General features: G+C 42.8%; 3 protein-coding genes across 3 annotated transcripts; 1 reads left to right on the top strand and 2 right to left on the bottom strand.

Annotated features, from left to right (window-relative positions):
- Window positions 1-438: 438 nt before the first annotated feature.
- Window positions 439-7,322, bottom strand: mlf2 (myeloid leukemia factor 2). Its single transcript, XM_080500736.1, has 9 exons — window positions 7,052-7,322; window positions 4,342-4,356; window positions 4,125-4,236; window positions 3,972-4,007; window positions 3,025-3,078; window positions 2,773-2,901; window positions 2,334-2,493; window positions 2,032-2,250; window positions 439-892 (listed from the first exon to the last, which is right to left on the bottom strand). Exons 1-8 carry the CDS (start codon window positions 7,093-7,095, stop codon window positions 2,039-2,041), a joined length of 762 nt encoding a protein of 253 aa, XP_080356862.1. The 5' UTR covers window positions 7,096-7,322; the 3' UTR covers window positions 439-892; window positions 2,032-2,038.
- A 1,194-nt stretch (window positions 7,323-8,516) lies between these two features.
- Window positions 8,517-11,677, top strand: cdc42l (cell division cycle 42, like). Its single transcript, XM_080500737.1, has 6 exons — window positions 8,517-8,568; window positions 9,637-9,741; window positions 9,836-9,908; window positions 10,023-10,132; window positions 10,280-10,477; window positions 10,621-11,677. Exons 2-6 carry the CDS (start codon window positions 9,637-9,639, stop codon window positions 10,708-10,710), a joined length of 576 nt encoding a protein of 191 aa, XP_080356863.1. The 5' UTR covers window positions 8,517-8,568; the 3' UTR covers window positions 10,711-11,677.
- Window positions 11,678-12,934: 1,257 nt separating this feature from the next.
- On the bottom strand, window positions 12,935-15,821 carry wnt4b (wingless-type MMTV integration site family, member 4b; the record flags this gene model as incomplete). The annotated part of the gene is made up of 8 exons (XM_080500735.1): window positions 12,935-13,104; window positions 13,752-13,914; window positions 14,033-14,173; window positions 14,267-14,409; window positions 14,671-14,802; window positions 14,917-15,001; window positions 15,190-15,343; window positions 15,733-15,821. The coding sequence occupies 8 exons, from the start codon at window positions 15,819-15,821 to the stop codon at window positions 12,935-12,937; spliced, it is 1,077 nt and encodes a 358-aa protein (XP_080356861.1).
- Between the last annotated feature and the right edge of the window lie 8,017 nt (window positions 15,822-23,838).

Genomic DNA, 23,838 nt, shown 5'->3' with positions numbered 1-23,838 from the left:
GCTGATTCACAAACACACCTGGGATACATATATTAAAAAAAAAATCGATTCACAATTTTATTTTTCAATGCCCACACACAAGACAAATAAAAAAAAAAGGTGTTTTAAAAACGTATTTCTGATGAACATACAGATTTGCTTAACTTATATACCAATTAAAAACCTCCACAAATAATACTGTTTTTAAAACATTACACAAGATTGCATGGACACGGAAAAATATATTTGTGAACAACCTGCAGTTAGGGGGAATAAAATTAAAAGACTTATAACCCAAAAGGAAATTCTTCACGCTAAACACAACCTTGTTTTCCCCCCCAAGAAAGTCAGTTGACCGGGGTTTAAGTGAAAACGCCTTCAAAACACCACAAAGGAGACCCATCTTGTAATTATCTAACAATGTTTAATGAACTTTTATTGAGTTAGATTAATTAGATAACAGTATACAATTCAAATCACTGACACACTAGTGTCTTCACAAACATAAATGGACTGTACAGCAGATGCACTGTATACTGTAGCACTTTAGTGCAGTGGCCAAAGACAAATGTCAAGTTCTGAGAATGAGTGTTCAGTGATGTCGTATGTGTGTGTGTGTGTGTGTTTATGTGTGTGTAACAGTAAAGAAGCTGAACTGCAAATGTAACTACTAAGTGAATGAAGTTGTTGTTGTTGTGTGTGTGTATGTGTGTGTGTGTGTGTGTGTTTGTATTCTATGTTGCTCATGTACACACAGTCCAGTCATATCAAACATTTACGACGGGCGGGTGGGCGGGCGTCCGTCTTTAGCATGTTCACAGCATCGGGGGGGGTGGGTGGGTGGGGGGAGAAGGGGGAGGGGGGGAATCGTTCCTCAACTCCTTCCATCCAGTCGCCTCGTCAAGTCGGTCACCTGCAGGAACGGACGGAGCCACAGGGTTCGTCACGCCGAGTTCAGATCAAATTCACCCGCCGGGGAAAGCAAAAACTCTTTATCGTCATTATTTTTCTTTCCCTCGACATAATCTGGATCCGTTCGCTCTTTGGTTCCAGAGGAGCGCCGTGGCGTTTTACGAAAAAAAAAGTGTTAAAGCGGGGATGTCGTGCCTTTTAATTTTAGGAAGCGGGACCCGGCGTGGCCTAGCTGATCTGTGGGGGTCTGGAGGAGTGAAGAAGTGAGCAGTAACCGCATGAAGATAATAATAATAATACATTTTATTTATAACGCACTTTTACATTTAAACAATCTCAAAGTGCTACAGAGAAAAAAAAAAAATACATTTAAAAAGGCAGGTCAAGAAAAGAAAAAAAAAAACAGTTAAAAGGAACACGTAAAACACAATTAAGAAAAAGCTTTTGTGTGTAAGACAAAGATGCTTCGTCACTTTAAATCACAATTACTGCACATTTTCCGTGTCCGTTTTCAGACTTTTGTTTACCACTGGGGGATATTAGTGATTCACGTCAACATGCCGTCTCCCTAAGTCCAAACCTAAACGACGTTTGTGTTTGCAAGCATACACAAACTGGTAAAATTGAGTTATTTACTTCATCTACATTTCATGGAAATACTTTTATATCTGATGCCTTTCCTGTATAAATGGAGCTGCTGCGGGATTCATAGTCTTTTTTCTTTTTTTTCTTTTAAAGTGATTTAATGAATAAAAAGGCATCTATTGGAACGACTTTCTACTTTTATTCTGCGAGTACATTTGAATTATATACTTGAGTAAAATGGGACTGTTTTGCATTCAACATGTGTTTTATGTACACGTGTGGAGAATCTGTTGCTTTACTTTCTGGCCAAAAGCGACTTCACGACCCGTTCCCGTTCGTACGAGCACTAAATCCTAACAACGAAAATGGTCACATGACAAAACATTAACGCGTCACAAACTCAAAACAAAGTGATTTTCCTTCAAATTCGCGCGGCGACGGGAGCTCGGCGCCTCGTCTGTGGGAGAGCGGGAGCAATGTGGGGGGGGGACCAATTATTTCCGCCTCGACGACTGAAACGAGGCCGGGCCCGTCCCCGGGGAGACCGTCTCTTACCGTCTTCTCACCAGTCGTAGCGTGGACGGGCGGGGGGCTGGCGGTGTCTGGGGGACTCGTGTCGATGGCCTGGCGGGGACGATGTGCTGGGAGGGGCGGTGAGGGCCAGCTGCTGGCCGCCGGCTCGTCGGTCGCGGCCGTAGTCCAACCCGCGCACGTTGGGCGGCGCGTACCGTCCCGCCTGGCCCCGCCACTCCTCGTCGAACGCGTCGGCGTCGCCTGGCAGGAGAGAGCGGAGACTCACATATTGGGACGGCCACACATTTCCCCGGGGGAGTGGAGAAAACCTCGAACGGACTCACTCTCGTCCAGGTTGATGTAGTCTTGCCGCTCCTCGCGGTCTCCGGTGCGGCGGTTTCGCGAGCGCTCCATTATGTGTGCCCGGTCTCCGATGTGGTGGCCGATGGCGAGGCGCTCCAGGCCGCTCTCGCTGTCCCTCATCGACTGCCGCGTCTCACGGATCTGAGGGGAGGGGGAGGGGGGTAAGCGGTTCACTAGAACAGGCGGAGGCTCTTGCACTCTGGATGAACTCGGGGTTGAAATGTTTGGACGACAACGGCGATATTTATACTGTACATGATCTATTTATTGTCACTACAGTTACAGGTGGTTTCACACATTAATGAGGCCTGAAAGCCGCAGCCATGCCGGGATTAACAAATCACTGGAGGCCCTCAAGTCCAGTCGGGCTGCTAATCCTCCTTATCTAAACATTTTTAACTACCCAAAAGTCACTCCTACCCCTCCGGGGCCTGTTCTTGTCGCGCTGGTCTGCTGATAAACTTTGGGAGCTCCGATGTCTGAGGAGGAATACGAGATCACTGTTGAGGAGGAAAACGTCTGGCAGTTTGGTGTCCCGGTCATTCGCTCCTAGAAGAAGAAGAAGAAGAAACAGAATAAGGGGAAAAAATAAATAAAATTACTGTGTGAATTTTCATGCAATGTGCATATCACCCTCATTTTATTTGAAAAACGACACACGGGAATGCTCACCACGTTCTCCATCATTTCCCCCATCATGCCAAACATATCCATGAACCCTCCACCCTGCAAACAGCAACAGATCATCAAGACGTGAAGGAAACAAAATCAGTCATGAACAAACTGCAAGATTCCTCGATGCAGTTTTAAAATGTATTTTAGGCATTTGTTTTTAAATGAGGCAATTTGTTTGAATGTAAATATAGTTTTTTAAATCACCGCGTTATCTGTTCATGTTGCGTTTGATTTTGTTTTTAGGTTTTGTGGAACAGGACTCCTGCGAAAGACGACCGCAACATAAATATTAAGACACTGATGTCAGGCCAGGGTCGAGGACTCGCAAGTGAAACTCATGTAAACGTTGTATTGGAAGAGAAACTTGAACACGCTCTTACTTTTTAGATTTAAAGACCGTTGTGTTTACATTATACAATCCCACTGTGGCCTGTTAATCATTAAACCACAAGACTTGGATAAAGAGAAAGACTTGCTCAGGACAGACAGTCTCCATTGCCAAACAAACCCACCGCCCTTCGGGTCGTTTTCACACTCAGTCGGGTTTCCTTTGCTCCAAACAAATCCTGATGTGCTTGGCTGTGTCTGTACGATCCAGCAGCGGAGGTGTGAAAGCTGCGGTCTGAACCCAGGTGAGCACCAAGCGAGTGGGCCGGGTGGAACTGAAACGCAGGTAAACGGCTCGCGTCCCGACAAAACCCAACAGCTTTCAAATTGAAAGAGATCCAGGAACTTTGGTGGATAAATGACTGATAAGCGGAAAACGTTGAAACTTGTGTTTCCAGATGTACGACGGTTCCATCCTCTGGGAGTATTTCCTTTGTAAACTGCGGATGTACCGAAAGTTTTTTTTTTTTGTGTATTTAATGACCACCAGTGGTAGAATTCTTATTTTGATTCCGAGATACTATGATTTTCTCGTACGACGTGGAGCCGACACTCACCATTCCCATCATGCCGAACGGAGCCAATGGACCCGCCTGCAAGACAAGGCAACATTTAGACGAAAGCAACCTCACCAAAAAAATGAGAAAATGACAACAGAAAGACACATTTGAAGTTGGGAGATTCTGCCGGTGGGCTCAGAGGGACGTTACCTGTCTGCGTGGCGCACGGGGTGGCTGAATCTGTGGCGCAAGCTGGAAAGGGTCCATGCCGAATGGGCCGAACATGCTTCTCATCTGCTGCCTGTGGGCTGCAAATGGATCCCTGAAGGCAGTAAAAAAAAAAAAAAAGAAGAAAGATTTATCTACTTATTCATTCATTTTCTAATTGTATGAATGTGCGGAGTAGAGTAGTGCAAAATGTACTCACATGGGTGACGGTAAGCTGAAAATAAAGAGGAAAACGGAAGTTATTTTTTTGTTGTTGTTATTCCATGAGTCGTATATACAAACAGCCAGGTACAGTTGCATATTAAAAACTTTGAATATGACTGAATGTTTAACTACTTGGTTATTTATGCATTTATAAAAGGAAAATGTTTCTTATTATGATAATTATGGCAAAAAAAACCAGTCTTTTTTTTCCGTTTCAGGTCATATGTATATATTTCAGTTTATGTGTAACAAATACAACATTTTAAACTTGTTTTGTTTAGATAGAAATGTGCTAATTTAATTTACTTAATTTCATTTTTTTGTATCCGTGATATGAATTTAGCTTGAACACATTTTCTCAATCACATTAATATCAGTTCTTATTTATAAACTTTAGACATGTCCTCTCCGTTCTTATTTTGTATTCACTATCATCGTTTTGTCCTTACACTTTATCAACTATATCCATCTGTGGAGCACTTTGAATTATATTAACCTGCGAGAAGCTTTTTAATATATTCAGTCGCTAATTTTCTCACTCCCTCTCTCGAACTACTAGTACATTAAGTGTTATTCAGGCATGTGTGATCAGAGAATATTCATAATATTAACTGCAGTAGAAAGCTATTGTCACTGTTTACTGAATTATGCACCAAAACCTCGACACAAGAAATTTGTTTTCATCATAAAAATACATGCCAATCGAAACACCATTAACGTTGTTCTACAACTGAGTCAAGGTCGCCTCACGACGGGTTTCAAGCAACTACACGTGAAATCAAATGACAAGGAAAAGTCTACCCCAAAAAAATTATAATTCCAAAAATCTAAAAGGCAGTACCAACGCTTCCAGTAACTGAATCAGTTTAACAGCCTGCACTGACACTCACTGAGCACCAAACTTGTTCTTTGTTTTACTTCAACCGCGTCAACACTGATGCCACATATAATTTGATGAATAGCTCTAATAGAAGCCTCTCATGAGTCCCTTCAAAGAACAAACTGAATTATTTAAAACTAACAATAAAGGGCCGTGTGAGAGAAAGGGAGAAGATTTCCTGCACCTATGTAAAACCAGTTTCCTAAGACGGAAAATGCAACATTTAAAAGTAGTTATAAAAGAGTGACGTGACCTGCTGCAAATATCATTTCCATGGATTTCACTATACCCACAAAAGGTGCTTGGTATAAATATAAAGCTGAATATTCAACCAGGCTTTCGATTAAGAATGGTGTATTAACACTATTATCTATCCACCCATCTATGCATCACGTCTTACTGCAGAGGGCACGAGTAATATCCTGCTTTAACTAATTACAATAACTTTTGTTTTAAATGAGTCTTTATTGGCTTATTAATCATTTGTGAAGGGTATAGTGTGTATATATAGTATATTTACTATATTATTTTACTATTTAATATGTAAATACCTAACTTATAGCTTTTGATTTTGCTTTTCTTTTATAATTTGTCTGCTTTCTAAATGAGTCCATGGTGTTTTCTGCCGTTTGTACCACTGTAATGCTGCTGGAATTTCACATTTCATTCAGGAAAACTGCAGAAACATCACTGAAGTGTTTATGATAATGGGAAAAAAATTGTGGTAGTAAAATTTGCTGGCAGAGGAGAAAAAAAATGTGAAAAGTATTACTGCTTACACCTTGAAAACATGTGATTTTGATAGTTTCCCCATCACGATCAAACAGTCTTATTTGTTTTTACTCTTTTACTCTTAGGAGTTTGTCTTATTGACGTTGACACCCTCCGACATTATTTAAATGATTTTAGAGTTGACAAAGTGAAGCTTTACTGAACATGTGTGTGAAGTCTGCATATTCCCTCTGCGGCTGGGTGGACATATATTGACACTCTTGTCTCTCAGAAGGTCTCAATGTGTCTCTCTGTTCCGCCCTGTGATGTACTGATGATCTGTCCAGAATATTCTCTGCATTGTACCTTATGTCAAGCTGTAGAATAAAAGAAAATCCAAACAATTAAATGTCACTGCTGGAGCCTATGTAGGAAGTTGTAAAAGTAGTGGTGACTGTTGCACACAACTGCTAACGCTATTCAACTACTACGTTTAACAAGGCTGCTATAGATTTGTCGTTAAAAGCTGCTTCAATCACAACCATTCTTTCAACTAATTATAAACACATTTTTTTAAGAAACCATGATGAAATATTGCTGGGTTTTTTTTAAAGCCAGTTAATCAACTATAAACGGCTCCGACCCGCTGAAGAGAGGCTTTGAACGCAGATTGAATCGATGACAATCGATTGGGTTTTTGGTGGTTACGCGGGGATGTAAAGCAAGAAAACACCGGAAACGTGCCAACAATCTCCTTTTAAGATACATTTGGGAAGTTTTTTTTGTTTTGTTTTTTTTAAAGTGCTGTGAATTGTTGATTCCAGCTGTTGATGGGTTAGGGTTAGGCTCATCCAGATGCTGCTGAACACTGACAGCTTCTTCTTCTTTTTTTTTGTTATTGTCTATCCAACATGGTGGATCAGTGTAAGGCCCCCACAGCTGGCTGGAGTAACGGAGCAAACCTGCTCTCAGGCTCACTGGGGGGAAAAAAAATTTAATAAATAAATTAAAAAAATCCCACCTTGGATGTCTGGATGTGCCCACCCTACCGCCGATAGACCCCCCCGGGGAAAAGCAGTGTAGGAGAAGAACCCGGGTGAATGTCAGTACTCACATCATGTACGGGTCGTCATCGACGTCGCTCAAGAACCGAAACATGCTCGGTGATTTAACTCAGCTGGCTGATGCTAGCCAGCTAGCAAGGTAAACAGTCGCGTTTATATCGAGGAGCAAACTGGACAGAACGGGTCCAAACTCCGAGCGGGGCCGACACGGAGGACCTGTGAGCGGCTCCTTCGGGGGGGGGACGCTAAAGCGTGGCTGCCGTTTGTGGAAGCGACAGGCAGCTGAGAGTCGGTGCAGACAGTAATTTCCAGAAACCTGGAGCAAACATGAAAACGGAAGTCGATGCTCTGACAAAGGGAAGCAACGCTGCTGTCAAGTTAGCACCGGGGCGAACCGCAGCTACTTCCGGAGCAGCGGCGCCTTCAGAATAGTGCGACTTCTGCTGTTAAGTTAGCGTTGGAATTAACTGCGGCTACTTCCGGATCGGCGGCGCACTGAGAAAAAAAATACATATTTAAATAGTGGACCAACAGGAGCGTTGATCCTCATTGAAATGTCAAAAATGTATTCCTTCCTTCTTTCCTTCCTTCCTTCCTTGACTTGACTTATTGGGGGGGGGGGGGGGGGGGGGGGTGATGTGATGTCTATATTTCCTGTCAGTACCTTCAGTTCAGTATTTTAATTCAAATGAAGACTTTAAGCACCCTAATATTACAAAATTACAACTGTCGAGTCTAGAAGTACTAAATGCATGGATTAGGTTTTCAGTGTCATTCTGAGTCAACATGTTCCTGATTTTAGAAACTTCACGCAGGTGACAGAACGCAGTCCTGCAGACTTGTTTAATGTGAGAGTTGAAGGTAAAGTCCTGGTCAAAAATAACTCCCAGGTTCCTCATAGTGGTACTGGAGGCTAAAGTAGTACCATCTAGTGTTACTAAATGTTGAGATCATTTCTCTCTCAGATGTTTTGGGCCAAATAACTTCTGTTTTATATGCGTTCAGGAGCACCACGTGTCGGGATTATAGCCAGCATAATTGAGGAAAACGCAACCGGATGATAGCTGTATAACTCTGAATCAGGGTTTTCTGCCATTTTTGAAGAAGAAATGGTTGATGAGTTTGTGACAAATATGGGGACCGTTTCTTCATTTTTTTTAATCTAATAGATAGTATTTCGTTTATGAAGAAGTTCACAAAGTCATCACTACTCAGAGTTAACGACACAAAAAAGTTAAATAAAGTGTCCTCACATGAACGTCTCTGCCTAAAATAGTGCCCACTTCCAAGAGTCTTCATAGATAGATAGATAGATAGATAGATAGATAGATAGATAGATAGATAGATAGATAGATAGATAGATAGATAGATAGATAGATAGATAGATAGATAGATAGATAGATAGATAGATAGATAGATAGATAGATAGATAGATACAATGTGCCCACCAGGGGACAGTGTTTACATTCACAGCTGGGACGAGCGCCTGCCTGATTTGCGCATGCGCAAAGTAACTCAACCCTCAAACCCGGATGTAACCAACGCCTAACCTGACGGTGGAAAAACGGTGAGTGGAGTTGAAAAAAACGTCTCTTAAACTATTATTTATTGGAAACTAAAGTGCAGGAAAGCGACTGTTAGTAACATGGAGTGTTTACAGATGGGTATGTGTGGTTTATTGAAGCGATAAACAGCGGGAAGTTAAAAAGTTTCCCATCGATCACTGGTTAGTTTATCGCCGCTGGCGTGAGCCTGATTCACGAAGTTGTCACGATTGTTAAATCATCATTTTTAGTTACCGGTTTTTGTCCTCCGGTTGTACGTACTTTCGCGATCAATTTGAAAAAGCTCACTAACGTCAACTCGTTTTTACCAACCACTGCCTCACTTTCAGGCCAGCCCTCGGCTTCAGCCGCTGCTTGTACGTTCAGTTCCACAACGTCGAGGCTTTTAAAGTTTTTAAAAACTAATCAGATCGAATGGCTCAGTTCAGAAGTAATGTTGGCCAGGATGTACTTATCATCGAGTCACGTCTAACTTGCCGCATTTTCCCTTCCATAACTCTGGTATGCGGCTCATGCGGAAGTGCTCACTGTCATTAGAGCGATGGCGTTGGCACATGCAATAACAAGCCCAATGGAAGGGATTTCACAGAAGCTTCACTTCCCAAAGACGAGATATAATAAAAAAAAAAAGAAGAAGAAAAGAACCCCCTAAAAATTGTAAAACACAAATTTTTAAAAGAAAAAGGTCATGGAACAAAAATTACCAAAGAGTCTTAAAAACTAAATGAATGTAAAACACCAAAAAGAGACTTAAAAGAATCAGACAGATGTTTTCTCATCGCTCAGCCAATAAAGCTGATTTTTTTTTAAAATTTTAGCATTATGAGTACTTTATCACTCAGCAAGATGTTAAAAACTCAATTTAGGATGCAAACCTGAATTTTAAATCTGTTCTGTTGACAGTTGTTTGATTTTAATGTATCTGTTCGTGATTTGCACTGGTTTATTAAGAGATCCCATTATGAATGCTTGTGCATCACTTCCTTTCTTTTTGTCTGGTATATTATTTGTTGGGGGTGTTTTTGTCAACACACCCGTGATGTTTCCTGTTTGTCCGATTGTCTTTGTAGATGCAGACTATAAAATGTGTAGTGGTGGGAGACGGCGCGGTAGGAAAGACCTGCTTACTGATCTCCTACACGACCAACAAGTTCCCGTCCGAATATGTGCCCACGGTAAGAGTTGAACCACTATAACGCCTCATCACGGCTGTTTGTTTCTCCCTTCATTTTTATTTGACCTGTGTGTTCAATTATATTTTGATCCAAGGTTTTTGACAACTATGCAGTGACGGTGATGATCGGAGGCGAGCCCTATACGCTCGGCCTCTTCGATACAGCAGGTAAAAAATTAAAATAAAAAATGATAGGCTCTCTTGTTCTGTGTTAATTCTGTTGCTGTGAAGCTTAAAGAAAAACTCCCTTGTTCTGTTGTGTCTTGTGATTGCTGTTCTCAGGTCAGGAGGATTATGACAGGCTGCGTCCTCTCAGCTACCCACAAACAGACGTCTTCCTTGTATGTTTCTCCGTGGTCTCACCCTCGTCCTTTGAAAACGTCAAAGAGAAGGTCAGTTTTAGGCGAGCGTGAGTTAAGGCCTTAACTCAATCCAACAATTACATAATGTTTATTCCAACGATCCTAATCTGTCGGCTGTAAGGAGAGGCAGAAGAATCATTGAATACAGTCTTGCATTTCGATTTTCTTTGTTTCCAGTGGGTTCCTGAGATCTCTCACCACTGTCCACGGACTCCCTTCCTGCTGGTGGGCACACAGATGGATCTGCGAGACGACAGCAACACGGTGGAGAAGCTGGCCAAGAACAAACAGCGGCCTCTTTATCCTGAAAGCGGCGACAAGCTGGCCCGTGACCTGAGAGCTGTCAAATATGTGGAGTGCTCCGCCCTCACGCAGGTATGGGTCACATTTTCATCACACTTTATAAATATATATATCTATATAAGAAAACAAACCTGAAACCAGCATAATCATTGAAACAAGCCGCCACACTTTCTTGCTCTCCTTCATGCTTGGTTTGTCGCTTCCTCTTTTATCAGCGAGGACTTAAGAATGTGTTTGACGAGGCCATCCTGGCCGCCCTGGAGCCCCCGGAGCCCAAACACAAGAAGAGGTGTGTTCTGCTATAGAAGAGCAACGGCGGCGAGGGATTTATTGGCGCGAGAGCTCGATGGAGCGATTCGAGAACATCACAAAGATCAACGGCCATTTTGGGAGAAGAAAGGTCATCCAAAAGGGGAGGGGGAGGGGGTAAAACGCCATCGAGATGTATTCCAGTGCAGTTATACACTGACTGTGCCTTCAAAATCATGTCTGAAAGAGGCCGCGGGTGCAAAAGCTCCAGTGTGCAGTAAACACAATAAGTGTTGCTTATCTTCCATTCTTAAAACTGTTAGAAACTGCAGTGTTTTCCCCCCAACAAATATTCACATGGGGCAGGACCCCTCCCCTCCCCCCTCTATTGCCTCTTTTTTTTTTTTTTTTTTTTTTATTAAAGAAATGTCCTTTTATAAAATTGCCTTTAACCTCCTCCGGTGCTTGACCGAGTCCTGCTCGGTCTTTTATACCCAGTGTGGGATATGACGAGAAAGCGGAAACACTTGTATTCAACATCAGTGCATTAGAGTCGGCAACTTAATGTAAATTGTAATTCTCTTCTCTGAACCTTCTGCACTTGAAGAGCAAAAGCACAAAAAGATTTATCGTCACTCCAAATTAACGTCGCCGGTTCTGTTCTTCCAGCTCATGGCGACACTTCATGAGGCCAAATACATTTTTCACCTTTTTCCTTTCTTCAGGTGACTTATAGATTTCTATTTTATTCTTTCTTTTTGTGTATATTGTATGGATTCAGTGATGCTGTTTATGGGAGACTTTTTTTTTTTGTTGCTTTTTTTGCATTTTAAAACTTGACTTTTATTTTATCAAGATTTGTTGTTGTTGGACTACCAACTTAAAGTGATTGATAACTTAACAAATTAAGTTGTAATATTTTCAATAGGTCTTATTCTTGATGGAGACTGAGATGATGATGTTTTCAAGTAAATTTCTGGGGTGTTTGTAATCACAGGATATTTTTAATAAAATGGTTTAAAACAGAAAGTTGTTATGTCTTTTGGGGATGAACGTAGCAATGCAGCTCAACAGTTATTTTGAGTTTTAACTAACCGCTACAAAGACATCAGTTGAATTTTTGGTCCTTATATTTTTCTGTGAGTTGAATTGACATTCGTTGTGGCCTTTTATTGATCGGCCATAGAAAGTATCCTAAAGTACGAAGGCCACGTAAAGGCAGACGGGAAGTCCCTGCAGCTTATTGCTTATTCATTATGCGGTGCATGTATCTCATGACCTCCAAGAAGTATTCTAAATGCTTCTGAAAAAATGTTAAAATGGCAAATACTGGGAGTTATTGTGTGCGCACAACCTTGCAGCCTTTACAACTCCTCATCTCTGCTCAAAGCCACAGCTCTACTCAGTTGAACAATTGCGTGTTTTGATAAGAAATGGGTGAAACATAACTGGTCATTTAATCTAAAAATGTTATATGGTGTGCTCTTTTCAAATGTGGACGCACTGACTCAAACAGCCTCCCTGAGTTTTCTGTGATTCAGAAAAGAAAGGACACGAGCCTTTCAAGATAACCTCGATGTGAGAATAGTAAAACACAAGAAATGGTGGTTGGAAAGTGAATTAAATAAAAATTTGCTACGTTGGATGAAAACTACTGTATTTATTAGATTTCTTGAACACACCTAAAACGTACTGGTTGTGCAGGAACAAAAAGTAGAGTTTCACATGAGCGTGACAGATACTGATGTCAGTAGAAGTTATTCTTCCCGGGGAAGTGACGACTCTGATATACAAATAAATAAACCAGAATCAAAAAAAAGAAAACGGTAAATGGTCAAAGGCCTTTGCTAGTCTATGACGCAACGAGCATAGCTTTTATAAAATGAGAAACAAAAATTGCTGCTGTGTTTCTGTGTTAGTTCTGGTTAAGTTCAGCTTTAAAAGCTTTGTCAGTTCAATGTGTGATTAACTGTATGTGTGTGTGTGTGTGTGTGTGTCTGTCCACCTCTCTCTCACTGTGTTTTCAATTGAAGAGTCACTTTGCAAGAAAAGTTCTTTGCTTCTACATTTTTGCAGCGTTTATAGGAGAATACCCGAACCGGACTGTGACTCCCCTGCCACCTGGATCAAAGTTACTCAAAGTAAATCTGCTTTGAAACGGCAATTGATTTAAATATGTGTCAAAGGTGGGACCAAAACGGCTGCGGCGCTCAATCCCTTCCGCGTCCAGGAGATGGTTTCGTGTTCTTCCCACCGCCTCCCGGTCGTCCTCCGGCCGTCTCACACTCTGCAGGTGTGAATGGTCACTGTGTTCTTGCACTGCTGGCAGCGGACCGAGCAGCACCAGGAGAACTTGCAGGAACAGCGCTGGACCACTTCGGCCTGACCCGCCCTGTACCCGGGCCCACAGCAAACCAACTCACAGCCATCTGGGGCCAGACGAGATGTTCCTGTTTAAAAAAAAAAAGTGGTCAAAGTTCTTTTAGGAGGTTCCCCCAGTCTACAGCATGGAGGAAACAGTGGACAAGGGTCACTGGCAGCCAAAGCTCGTGGATGCATATTGGGAAGGAAGGCTGACGTTTGGTTTCTTCTAAAGTTTCTTCTAAAGAGAAATGTGTAAAAATACACACTGCTTCAGTGTGTGTGTGTGTGTGTGTGGGGGGGGGGGGGGGGGGGATAGAGCCCGATGCCAAATTATCTCATCTATCTTAATGTCATGGTTGATCTGCTTTTTAACCAATAGGATGAAATAATGTTATTCTATTGAGTGAATTTAGACATAAAGTTAAGTGTACACATCATGTATACGAAGTACATGACTAAACAAATATGGCACATGTGCAAATAAAAGTAAGGTTCCTCTAAATTGAGGCGTTTGGGGAACTCGGCATCAGGCTATGAGGTTTTACTGCACCTGGTGGTAGTTTGAGATAAGTAAATGAAAAAAAAATTGTAAACAGCAACATTAATTACAAATGGTGCAATTAAAACTGCTTTGCGAGCCATTTGACTTGATGATTAATGTTCCCGGGGTATTAGCAGGAGCTAAGAGTTTTTTTCACAGTCCATGGCTTGTTGTTTTGCGTGATGATCTCACCGTTGCATCTCCGCCCAGCCGTCCCGGGAATACCGTTGTCTGGGTCGAGGTGACAGAAATCTGGGGAGGGGGCAAGATACACAAGGTCTCTGGCAGCTGGAGGTTTGACCTGGAGGTCCCGAGGGAGCAGGGCTGTCCTGGATCCTATCCGGGTCAGGCGGACCTGGGAGGGCGCCCAACGTCATAATTAGAAACTATAAATGTTTTCGAAGCAGATTTGAGTTTTTTTTTTTTGTGTTCTCTTTTGTCAACTTCAGGTTTTCACTTGGGGTTTCTGGTACCTCTGTGGCTCCATCGAAGCGTTCTTTGAGAACGAGGCCAACACGCCTGAATGGAGGCATGACCTTCCAGCAGGTCCTCAGCTCACAGGAACCGGAGACGCCGTGACACTTGCACTCCACCTGCATGTTGTGAAGGATGGCCTGGGGAAGAGAAGATGGTGATGAAAACAACAACAACATGTTAACGAGATGAAATGGAATCGGATATTCTAGATTTGTATATTTTTTTTCAACCTTTCGACCAGCCTCATTGTTGTGGAGGTTCATGAGTGGTCGCCCTGCCGACAGCCCTTTGGCCCGTTCCGGTTCGTCCACAAACGTTTGGGAGAAAGCCACGCCGTAGGACAGGTTGTCGCTGCACCCCGACCACTGGAAACCTGCGGCAAGACGGCGCCGATTGAGATGATCTGTGTCACCGCAGCCTTTAGAAATTAAATTCTCTACAATCAGTGTTCTGGATAAATCCACTGTCACGCAGGTATCCTCTTTTACAGTCGACGGCCGGGAAGTTTGGGTCGGTCACAAAAGTGAAACACTCAAAAGGCGTCGCCCACGTCGGCAATGGAGCGGCAGTCCTGTGCTCTGACTCAAGACTGGATTCATTCTTTATATTTTCACGGAGCAGCGTCCAAGCTCACCCTCGGGGCTGACCCCCCTGACCTTCCTGTCACAGCCACACCTCTCCAGCTCCCCCCGGGTGCAGGCTCGGGTCACAGCCACTGCCACGGCTGCAGAGGACAAAGCATGCACAAAGGCCGCCTCACGAGTGCCTGCAACCGCAACGGGGACGTGACACAGAAAATGTCATTTGTTATTCAGTGTTTTGTTTTGGGGTTTTTTCCATCCCATGTTTCTCTATGACATTGTGTCGATAATGGCTGTACCTTGGTTCATAACTCTGCCAAATACATTGATCCCACGTGGGGTGGTGGAACAGTTCCAGCGACGATTCCTGAACTGGTGCTGGCACTGAATTTGGTAGTGATGTATAAAACAAAAAAAACAACAACAAAAAGACACAGATGTTTTAAATATCATCTGTGCTGGGCAATGTTTATTTAGCTGGTGCACCACCTCTATGGCCTTTACTGATGCCTACCAGCATAGAGCAGCAACAATCTAGCTTTTGGGCATTTTGCACATAATCACAGCCGTACCTCTTCTATGACCATCTCTGCTGCTTTGCGTACGGACTCCATGACCTCCCCCCGCGCCCTGCACACCCCCACCTGTCCTGGGGTGAGCCCCCTCAGCCGTGCGCATGGGGCAGCACCGGACACGGGCCTGGAGCGAGGCAGCCTCGCCAGGGAGCTGGGACGCAAGAAGAGAAGCGGCGCGGTGATTCACAGCAGGTTTTGTGGGCCAATAAAAGGGAAGATGCATAATTAAGTAGAGGACAGAGGACAGGGGGGGGGGGGGGGGGGGGGGGGTTAAAGAAGAGGAGCACAGAGGTACTAAAAAAGGACGAAGAGGTAACGACAGGGTAGGATTTTAGAGAGGACGGAAACGAGGGGACGACGAGGAAAGGAAGACAGAGCGGAGGCAAAGAGAAAGAAAAGAGAAAAGGTCACCCGGAGGGAGACAAAGAAGGAGAGGGGAGCGACTGAAAGAGATTTAGAGACATGTCACCATCTTTTAAAAGTTATAGCATGACAAACAAACTCCGTCTTTCTCCTCCTCCCCTCACACACTAGACTTACAGCCAGTTGGTTGCCATGGTGGGATGGGTTGCCCATAGCAACAGGAGGAGGAGTGGTGCCGTGAGATTGACAGTGGAGACAGTTGGCATCAGACTGTCTGTCTGTCCGTCCGTCTCCGTGTGTCAGGCTGGGTGTTTGGACAGCACGCCACCCGTCTCCACAGTTGAGGTGCGTCGTCCAGCTGTGAGTGAGCTTGTTGTAGTTCGGATTAAGTTTCCGGTGCACAGTTTGGGGATGATCCCCTCATATCTATCCAAATCAAAAGTGAGAGCTTTTGAAAAAAAAAAAGAAATCGTATTGGTTTAGAAGTTTAGACTGAAAATATTGATAATTTAGTTTAATCTAGTTCAATAAATGGCTGCAATTACCATTTACAAAGCAGAGAAAGATTTCCAACTCTATTCAGATTAATGAACAAACTTAGATTCATATCAAATATTACTGCGAAAAAAAATGTAATATGTCGTACGCAAGTGTCATTCTTGACAATTCTTACCATATATCCCTTCTATGAAATCCAGTTGCTCTTCTTATTGTCACAGAGCAGTAAAGTTTTTTTAAAATACATCAAATTTTGAAGATTAAAATTGTTTTCTTCTCCACTGCTGTCAGGGGCAACAAAGACATACTCACGGGAATCTACAAACTGCAAACACAACTCATCCTTTTCCCCCCAAAAAACAAGTCCATATATCCACTTATTGAACTTATTGGACTTTTTAACACCAAAACATCGAGCTTGAAATCCAGAAGAAACCAAAAATGTCAATGAAGGTCACTTTTTTACAAAAAAGGAGAAAAAATACAGCAGCATTGTGTCATCTTGTGCTGAGATTTATCCGAGAAAAGAAAAATATGTGTCCATTCCGGGTCGAGAAAGGAAGAGTGAGTGAGAGCAGGGAGCCGGGAGTGATGGGTTATAAAGGAGGGAGAGAGTGAGGGAGGGAGAGAGAGGACAGACGGGTGGAGTGATGCCGACGGAGGGAGGAGGTGGTTTTGGAAGTGGGTGATAATCGTAAGTATTTAGAGTGTAAGTTTAACCTCTATTGTGTTTGGGGTTTTTTGTTTGTTTTTTGGGATGGGGGGCAAGCGATCACAGTCATAGTTTGAACTTGAAGTAGAAAAACTGCACTCTTTGAAAATAACCGAAAAGATTTTGTTATTTGTGTGAAAACATGTTTCCGGCATGAAACATTTGCAGCTGAAAAATCAGTCTGAGGTGATCTGCAACATCCTCGCCCCAATAAGCATGACACAGCATTTCTGCTGCCACATATATGTGTACGCATGTGAGAAAGTGTCTCACCTAATGTTTAATTTTCCCAAACTTTGTTGCTCATTTTACGAGTCCCCCCTCCACCCCATCCTACCCCCCCTCCCTCCTCATCCTCTGTGTCCCCCCACATTTGCCCTCTCGTTCTCCCTCTCTCCCACTCTCTATATTGTCTTAGAAGAAGGGGTGACATTTGGACAAGGGGAAGAAAACACACCGCCGACAAATATTGGAACTGAGGCAAATAAATCACAAGATAGGAGGGAAGGGAGGGCGTAAGGAGAAACTTGGATTGGTGTCATACAGGCGAATGCAAAAAAAAGAAGAAAAAAAAACAGTAAAGAAAATAATAAAAAAAAACATGCTTGTTATGTGTGCGTTGAACAGCAAGATTTAGTGGGGAATGGCCGTGTCAATTCAATATTTGAACATACAAAGTAAAAGAAAATACTTGGAGCAAGTATTGATTGATTCCTGGACAATGAGGAAGTCACACCGTATAATAAACTGCACTCAACGAATAAATGTGATTTACTACATTTATTAGTACTTCAACTCTAAATGTGAGTCAATTCTTAATCTCGTGTTTATCATAATAGTAAAGCAATTTCAAAAAGTGTTTATATAGACAATCTTCCCCACTTCTAAGGATGGAGTTAGAATAAACATCAAGGTGATTTACGAGCTTCACTGTTATTTGCAGTGTGTGTACGTGTGACACAACCCGGGTTCTAACAATTTGAAAGATAAACATAAATATGGGATCTATAATAAAAAACTGTATTTCTAGTATCTCTAAGTAATAGAACTAACAGCAAACTTGGTGAGTTTATATAACAAACAATGCAAAATATGATAATAAAATAAATATTTTTGTTACTAAGTGCTAAACTAATGTAAGGCTGATGTGGGCTATTCTATCCACTGTGACATTTTCCTGTCTGTATATAATTTGATTTAAAAGCTTAATAAACATGCTCATTTGGAGGTGAGAGCATCAAAATTCAATCTTCGGGAAGAATGAATTAACGTCAGAGCTGAACTTGCAGCTCCAGTCGCAGCAATGATGCACAATCAGGTCAGTTTGGATTGCATTGAAAATGTATTTCCCTCCACTTTTTCAAAACTTACACTTTATGGGGGGAAGAACTCAAAGTAAAAACGTTTTAGTAATGGAACTGAATGTTTTATATGTATTATAGTACACACAACAAGCACAAATTGAAAGCTATATCTTCTCTAACATCCTGTTATGGAGAATACAGGTGGAGGCATCGCTCGCGGAAAAGCAACCAGGTTGAAAGTGGAAATTTCCACAAAGTGCATATTTATCAAATAACACTTTTTGTGAGCTTGTTCAAACAATCTCCTATGTGTGAAACACACAACGTTCTGCACTGAACTCAAAGCTATCTGATAAAAAGACGAGCGTGACCACAGAGTTTGAGTTTAGAGTCAAATGAATGAGTTGGTTGGTTTAAACGCCTTTGATTTAACGACTCGGTGTACATTTTGCTTCAAGCTGTTATGGTTTCATTTTGATTTGATTCAGAAAACGAAGCCGTCTTCACGCCATCATTTGCAACAGGAGTTTGTCCCAAAACGAGGTAAAACATCTTTTTTTAAGCAGCCAAACTTGTGTGTTATATCCTCAAACATTCATAGATTTCCCCAGATTTTTTTTACATTTTTAATTGAACATAGGCACTGTTAGTTTTTTTTCCCAACTGAACCCCATAAAATCCCAACCAAAGACTGTCAAATAAAACATCTACATTAAAACATTTTGATCCCAAAGGCCAAGAATTTATGGGTCGGGTCTTGTAACACTTGATGAAACTTATTTACTGCTTCTCCAAACCCATTTGTTGAATCAGCCAGTGTGGCGCTCACACCAAACATTTGCAGACTGGGTCAGAGTCCCCTGTCCAGGACTTGGTGGCCCGTCTACCTGAACCCTCTGACACCCCGGCTCATGAGTAAATGCTCGCTCCATCTCTCTCTCTCTCTCGCTCTCTCTCTCTCACACACACACACACACTTTCCACTGTCTCCGTCTGCAAAGACAAGTTCATCCAGGCTCCCTGTCTTTCTTTTTCAGTCTTCCTCGTGTCGTATTCCTCCTTTGTGTCCCCTGTTTCTCCAAGTGACGTCTTCTGCTGTCTCCCACAGCAACGCCATGGTGATGAGCTGCCCACTGTCACGTCCGGCGCCTCTGTTATGCTCATCCCTTCACCCTTCTCTCGTAAATAACTTGCCCTCTTTTTTTTTTTTTTTCTTATCTTTATCTTTCCCCCATTTTGTGGACATTTTATCATGCTGAAATGGTCCCGTACTGATTGACTGTAGCCTGGTTGCGGAGCGTAAAGAGATGCTTGTTAAAGCTTCAGCTTTTGACATGTACGTGGAGATGACTTGCCTTCCCTCCGCTGTGGCGGCGAGGCTGCGGCCGACTTGGAGAGGCGAGGCTGTGAGGTGGGGCAACTCTAAACGGATCTGCCTTCGTGATGTTTTTCCATGGGATGGATGATTGGCCTTATTCAGAGACGGTCGCCTCAGGGTGACTCTGGACTTCCAGAACATATTCTCCTCTCCAAGGTCATTAAGAGATAGGAATGTGACCTGCCACTTTTTTTTTCTTTTGTGCTCACTCCTTCATTTTCTTTGTTACTTCTTTGCACTTGAGGGGTTACCTGCCTCTGCACTCTGAGCGCAGATGCAATAATCATATCAGGCAGAAACAGGACTGACTGTGCACGAACACGCTCACCACTGCCCAGGCATCTCTGCCAACAAAGAGCTGAGACGCACTGCCGCGTGTGAATGTGTGCGGAGCGTGCGCATGAATATTATGGGATGGCGGGCGGTGGTGTTGTCAGGCAGGGAAGTGGGGGGGTGGGGGGTGGGGGGTGGCGGAGTGGGCGGTGAGCTGTGCACATAGGGGGGGGGGGCAGAGGGAATGGACGACCCATGGATGTTATGGAAATATGGTGGCGTTATACGTGCGTGCGGCGTGTGCGCACGTGCGAACGGATGGAGGGTGAAACGACAGCCGCGCGCATGGGGCGCGGAGACAGCAGCAGCGGGAGGAGGTGTCGGTGACGGTGTTGCACGTGAGCGGCTGTGCACGCGCATACATGCATGTGTAAGGGCATTCAAGCAGTAGTAGGAGACAACGGGGAGGCATAGGCCATTGTTGCTATGCGATCTGCATGTACTGTACAGCCGGGGGAATCTGCAGAGCGGCCATTGGAGGATCACAAAAGGCCTTTTGGCTCCACATCTGCTCTTGATCCCCCTTTAGTTGTGGAAACATTTGTGTATGTTCATATATGAGGAATTTGATTTGGAATCAAAAAAGGCAGCCAGGGGAATGCAGCCCTCTGTATCAACCGCATTTAAATGGTTCTCTGGCCTTCGGGCAAAGCACGGAATTAATGGTCTCACTGATTTCAAGAAGTCACAAAGTGTAAGCATAATCACGCAAAAATGAAAGCAGCCATAAAAAGACAATTACTCGTGAAACAGGAATATACAATATCTAGCATGAGGTAATTCATGGCTGGTAACCCTCATTTATTGTGCACAGTGGACGGGAGTTGATTCAAACCGGAAATGAATAAAATCAGAAATGAATTATAAATAGGAAGTTTCTCACTTATCAAAAAAATTATTAAATGTTCAAATGAGCTGCTTTCTTCCAAGTTTTTTTGTTTTTTTTGTGTAAATGAAGCATAATACATTAAAGTCTTCTTCATTTGTTTACGTCATGATTCCTGAACAACGGAGACAACGTGAAACACACCATGTAAAATAGCACCAGACCAGGAATGTCACACAAACAGCCCCGGAGGCCAAAGAGAGTCCAGTCCAGCCTGCAGGATGACCCCACAAAGTGTGAATATTAGAAATACATTTTTTCTGTATTGTTTCTATCAAAAGTAACTGCTGTTTCCAATAATATTTACTGGGGATCACAACATTTTAGTATGAGTAGGAGACATCATACAACATTGAAAGCTAACTACATTATTGACGAAGTACCATTAGCATCAAAGTCATACAGTGAGAGTGGATCTTGTAAACATGCATGCTGAATGCAGCAAACGTCTGCAAATGGAGGTCTTCCTTTATGACATATTTCTGACAAGGAGGCATTATTAAAGATGCCACTTTGCTGAAATTGCTCTATTGCTTTTAACCATTTTCAAACTGTTTGTATTTTTGATTTAAAAAAAATTGCAACAAATACTGTACATTATCTATAAATTAGTACCTCTTTGCACTAAATAAAGGGAAATCATTTGCAGTTGTATCAAAATACTATTAATATAATATAATGTTGCTGGTCTGACCAACTCGAGGTCAAATTGAGACATATGCAGTACAGAGACCTAAATGAGTTTGACATCTGCACACTAGACAGTAAAGCAGCAAATAATTTAACCACTTAAAATATGTAGGAGCCTTTTTTCCTGTGCTTCCGTTTCATTAGCATCCCAAATGTGTGTTGTGTGTGTGTGTGTGTGTGTGTGTGTGTGTGTGTGTGTGTGTGTGTGTGTAAACATGTCACTTTTTTATTTTTTTTTTACATATAAGTAATTATTCATGGAACAGGATTCACTGAGTACAACCTGCAAGTGCCTGGTCGAAGCTCATATTCCAAAAGTACAGTGTCATTTTAAATGCTCACAGTGACCTTTCGTAGCAGTACCTATAAACTAGATTTGCCGTGCTGAAATCATTATTTGACCAATACATTTATTTTTCACGGAGCTTCACCGATACAGCAGGCCTTTTACGGTCCCTCTGGCAGCATGAACGTTTGCCTAAATAAGGCAGGCAGTTATAATGTTATGGCTGGTTTGCTCATAACTGTTTCCATATAATGTGTGACTGTTTTTTTTTTTAAAACACTTTGCTGGACTCACAAATGATTAAACGCCTCGGAACAGGCCTTTTCTTGTATTTTCTTGTCGTCTGAAATTGGATGAAACCACGGCGTCATCCCGTGTTTTGGAGCGTCTGCAGAATGAGATGACATCATCATCAGCCCGTTACACGTGGAGGAACAATGGAAAGTGACCGCGGCAGTGCAACAGGAGGAGGCATCAGGCCTGTGATTCTGACAAACCTATAAAATAACAAAATAGCTCAATAAATGCAACCTGCCAACGACACCAAAACTTGCAGGGATCCCAACTCCCTGTTGCCTCCAGCTCAGCAGATCCAACCAGCCAGGGGGTGAGATGGGATGTTTTTCCATCGTCACAAAGGAGCTTCAGCAAACTGTAGCGCCGCGTTGCAGCTGGAAGAATTGACCGTGGACGATCTGATTAATATCTTTGTTGTCGTCGGGCCGGTCCCGCTGTGAGTCCTCACTCAGCCAGGGGGACTTCTGGCGAAGCCAAGCAGAGTCACAAGCATCGTTTTTTTTTTTTTTGGGTTCGTTAACGGAGTTCACTTGTCTCATGATGTATCAGTGCGTCTGTGTTCGGGACGGGCGCCCTCGTGTTGATACTCCGAGTGCTCCTCCTAAGCTGTTTGGATTATTTTGCACATTAAAAAAAGCTTTTTCACTTTGAACAATATCGACCTTGGTGAGACAAATTGCTGCTTTTTATTCATTTCCTGGAAGTGTTTTGGTAAACAACACGCTGCGTGAAATCGCGATGTGCAGCCACACCAGAATTAAGTCAAGTAATCCTTCATTTGGCTTCATGGGTCCGTGAGATGCAGTCATTCAAGTCTTACTGGAAAGCATATATATATATATATATATACACAATATATATGTATATATATATATATATATATTCTAATTGTTTTGTTCACCTTTGACCCCACATGTTGCATCATTTACCTAGGATACAGGTGTGACATGCGCTCTTTGCACACCTATTAGTCCGTGTCGCTCCGGAGCAAATGGACCATACACAATCCCATTAATGTCTTTGTTGTCGTATAGGCCTTGTTGGTCCGGTCCCGCTGTGTTCATGATGACAGGAGGCCTCATTCTCACTTCAGGGATGCTAAGCTGCGTGAAAAGCATCATTTGCTTGATTTTTTTTTTTTATTGAGTGTTTTTTTTTTTTTCTCTTGTTGCTTATGAGAAAGTCTGTAATTTGGATGCTCAGTTCATTTTTGGGGCTTTGATTGGAATTTTAAATACAATCAACGTGAACAAAATAAACTGCTGAGACAAATTACCAGTTTAGTGGCTGATATTTATTGGTTTTGTGGGAATATTTGGGGGGGAAATTAGCAGCACCAGAACTGGAGTTAGGGAATTATTTACTTTCCGTTAACGGGTCATTCAAATCTTACTTATCGTTAAAAAAAAAGGACTTGAAGCAGCATTTTGTTGTTGTTTGCATTTTGTTTCATGGATCATTTTAACTCACTGTTAACCAGAAAAAAAACCCCCGATGCAACGTGCAACTTCTGCACACTTGTTGGTGGTTGTTGTGGGAATGTGGAGTGATGCTTCCTGCTGGAGGCCTCGGCGTCAAACCGACTGACACGCGTCCAGCGTTTTGTCGCTCGGAGGTTTGACCTGCGCCCTGCGCTGCTGGCTGCAGTCTACCTGCGCCGTGCTTGGACTGAAGGCTCTCTGACTTCTTGGGGTTAGTTGTGCTCACTACCAGGTGGATGCTAGGTGAGTATTATGGTCTGTCACCCTGTGGAGCTCGGCTCCCCTGGAGACCATCTGACTGATGCTTTCTCTTTCTTGTCTTTTTAGGAGTTGTATATTATGGGATGTATGCTGCCACTGCTGGACTATTATGGTCTGTCGAGGAGTGCAAGGGGAGGGAGTGTGGGGGGGGGTTGTC

Source organism: Blennius ocellaris (genome assembly GCF_963422515.1).
Source record: "Blennius ocellaris genome assembly, chromosome: 8".
NCBI lineage: Eukaryota > Metazoa > Chordata > Actinopteri > Blenniiformes > Blenniidae > Blennius > Blennius ocellaris.
The sequence above is the reverse complement of the archived record's forward strand: the minus strand, read 5'-3'. Positions and strand labels throughout refer to the sequence as shown.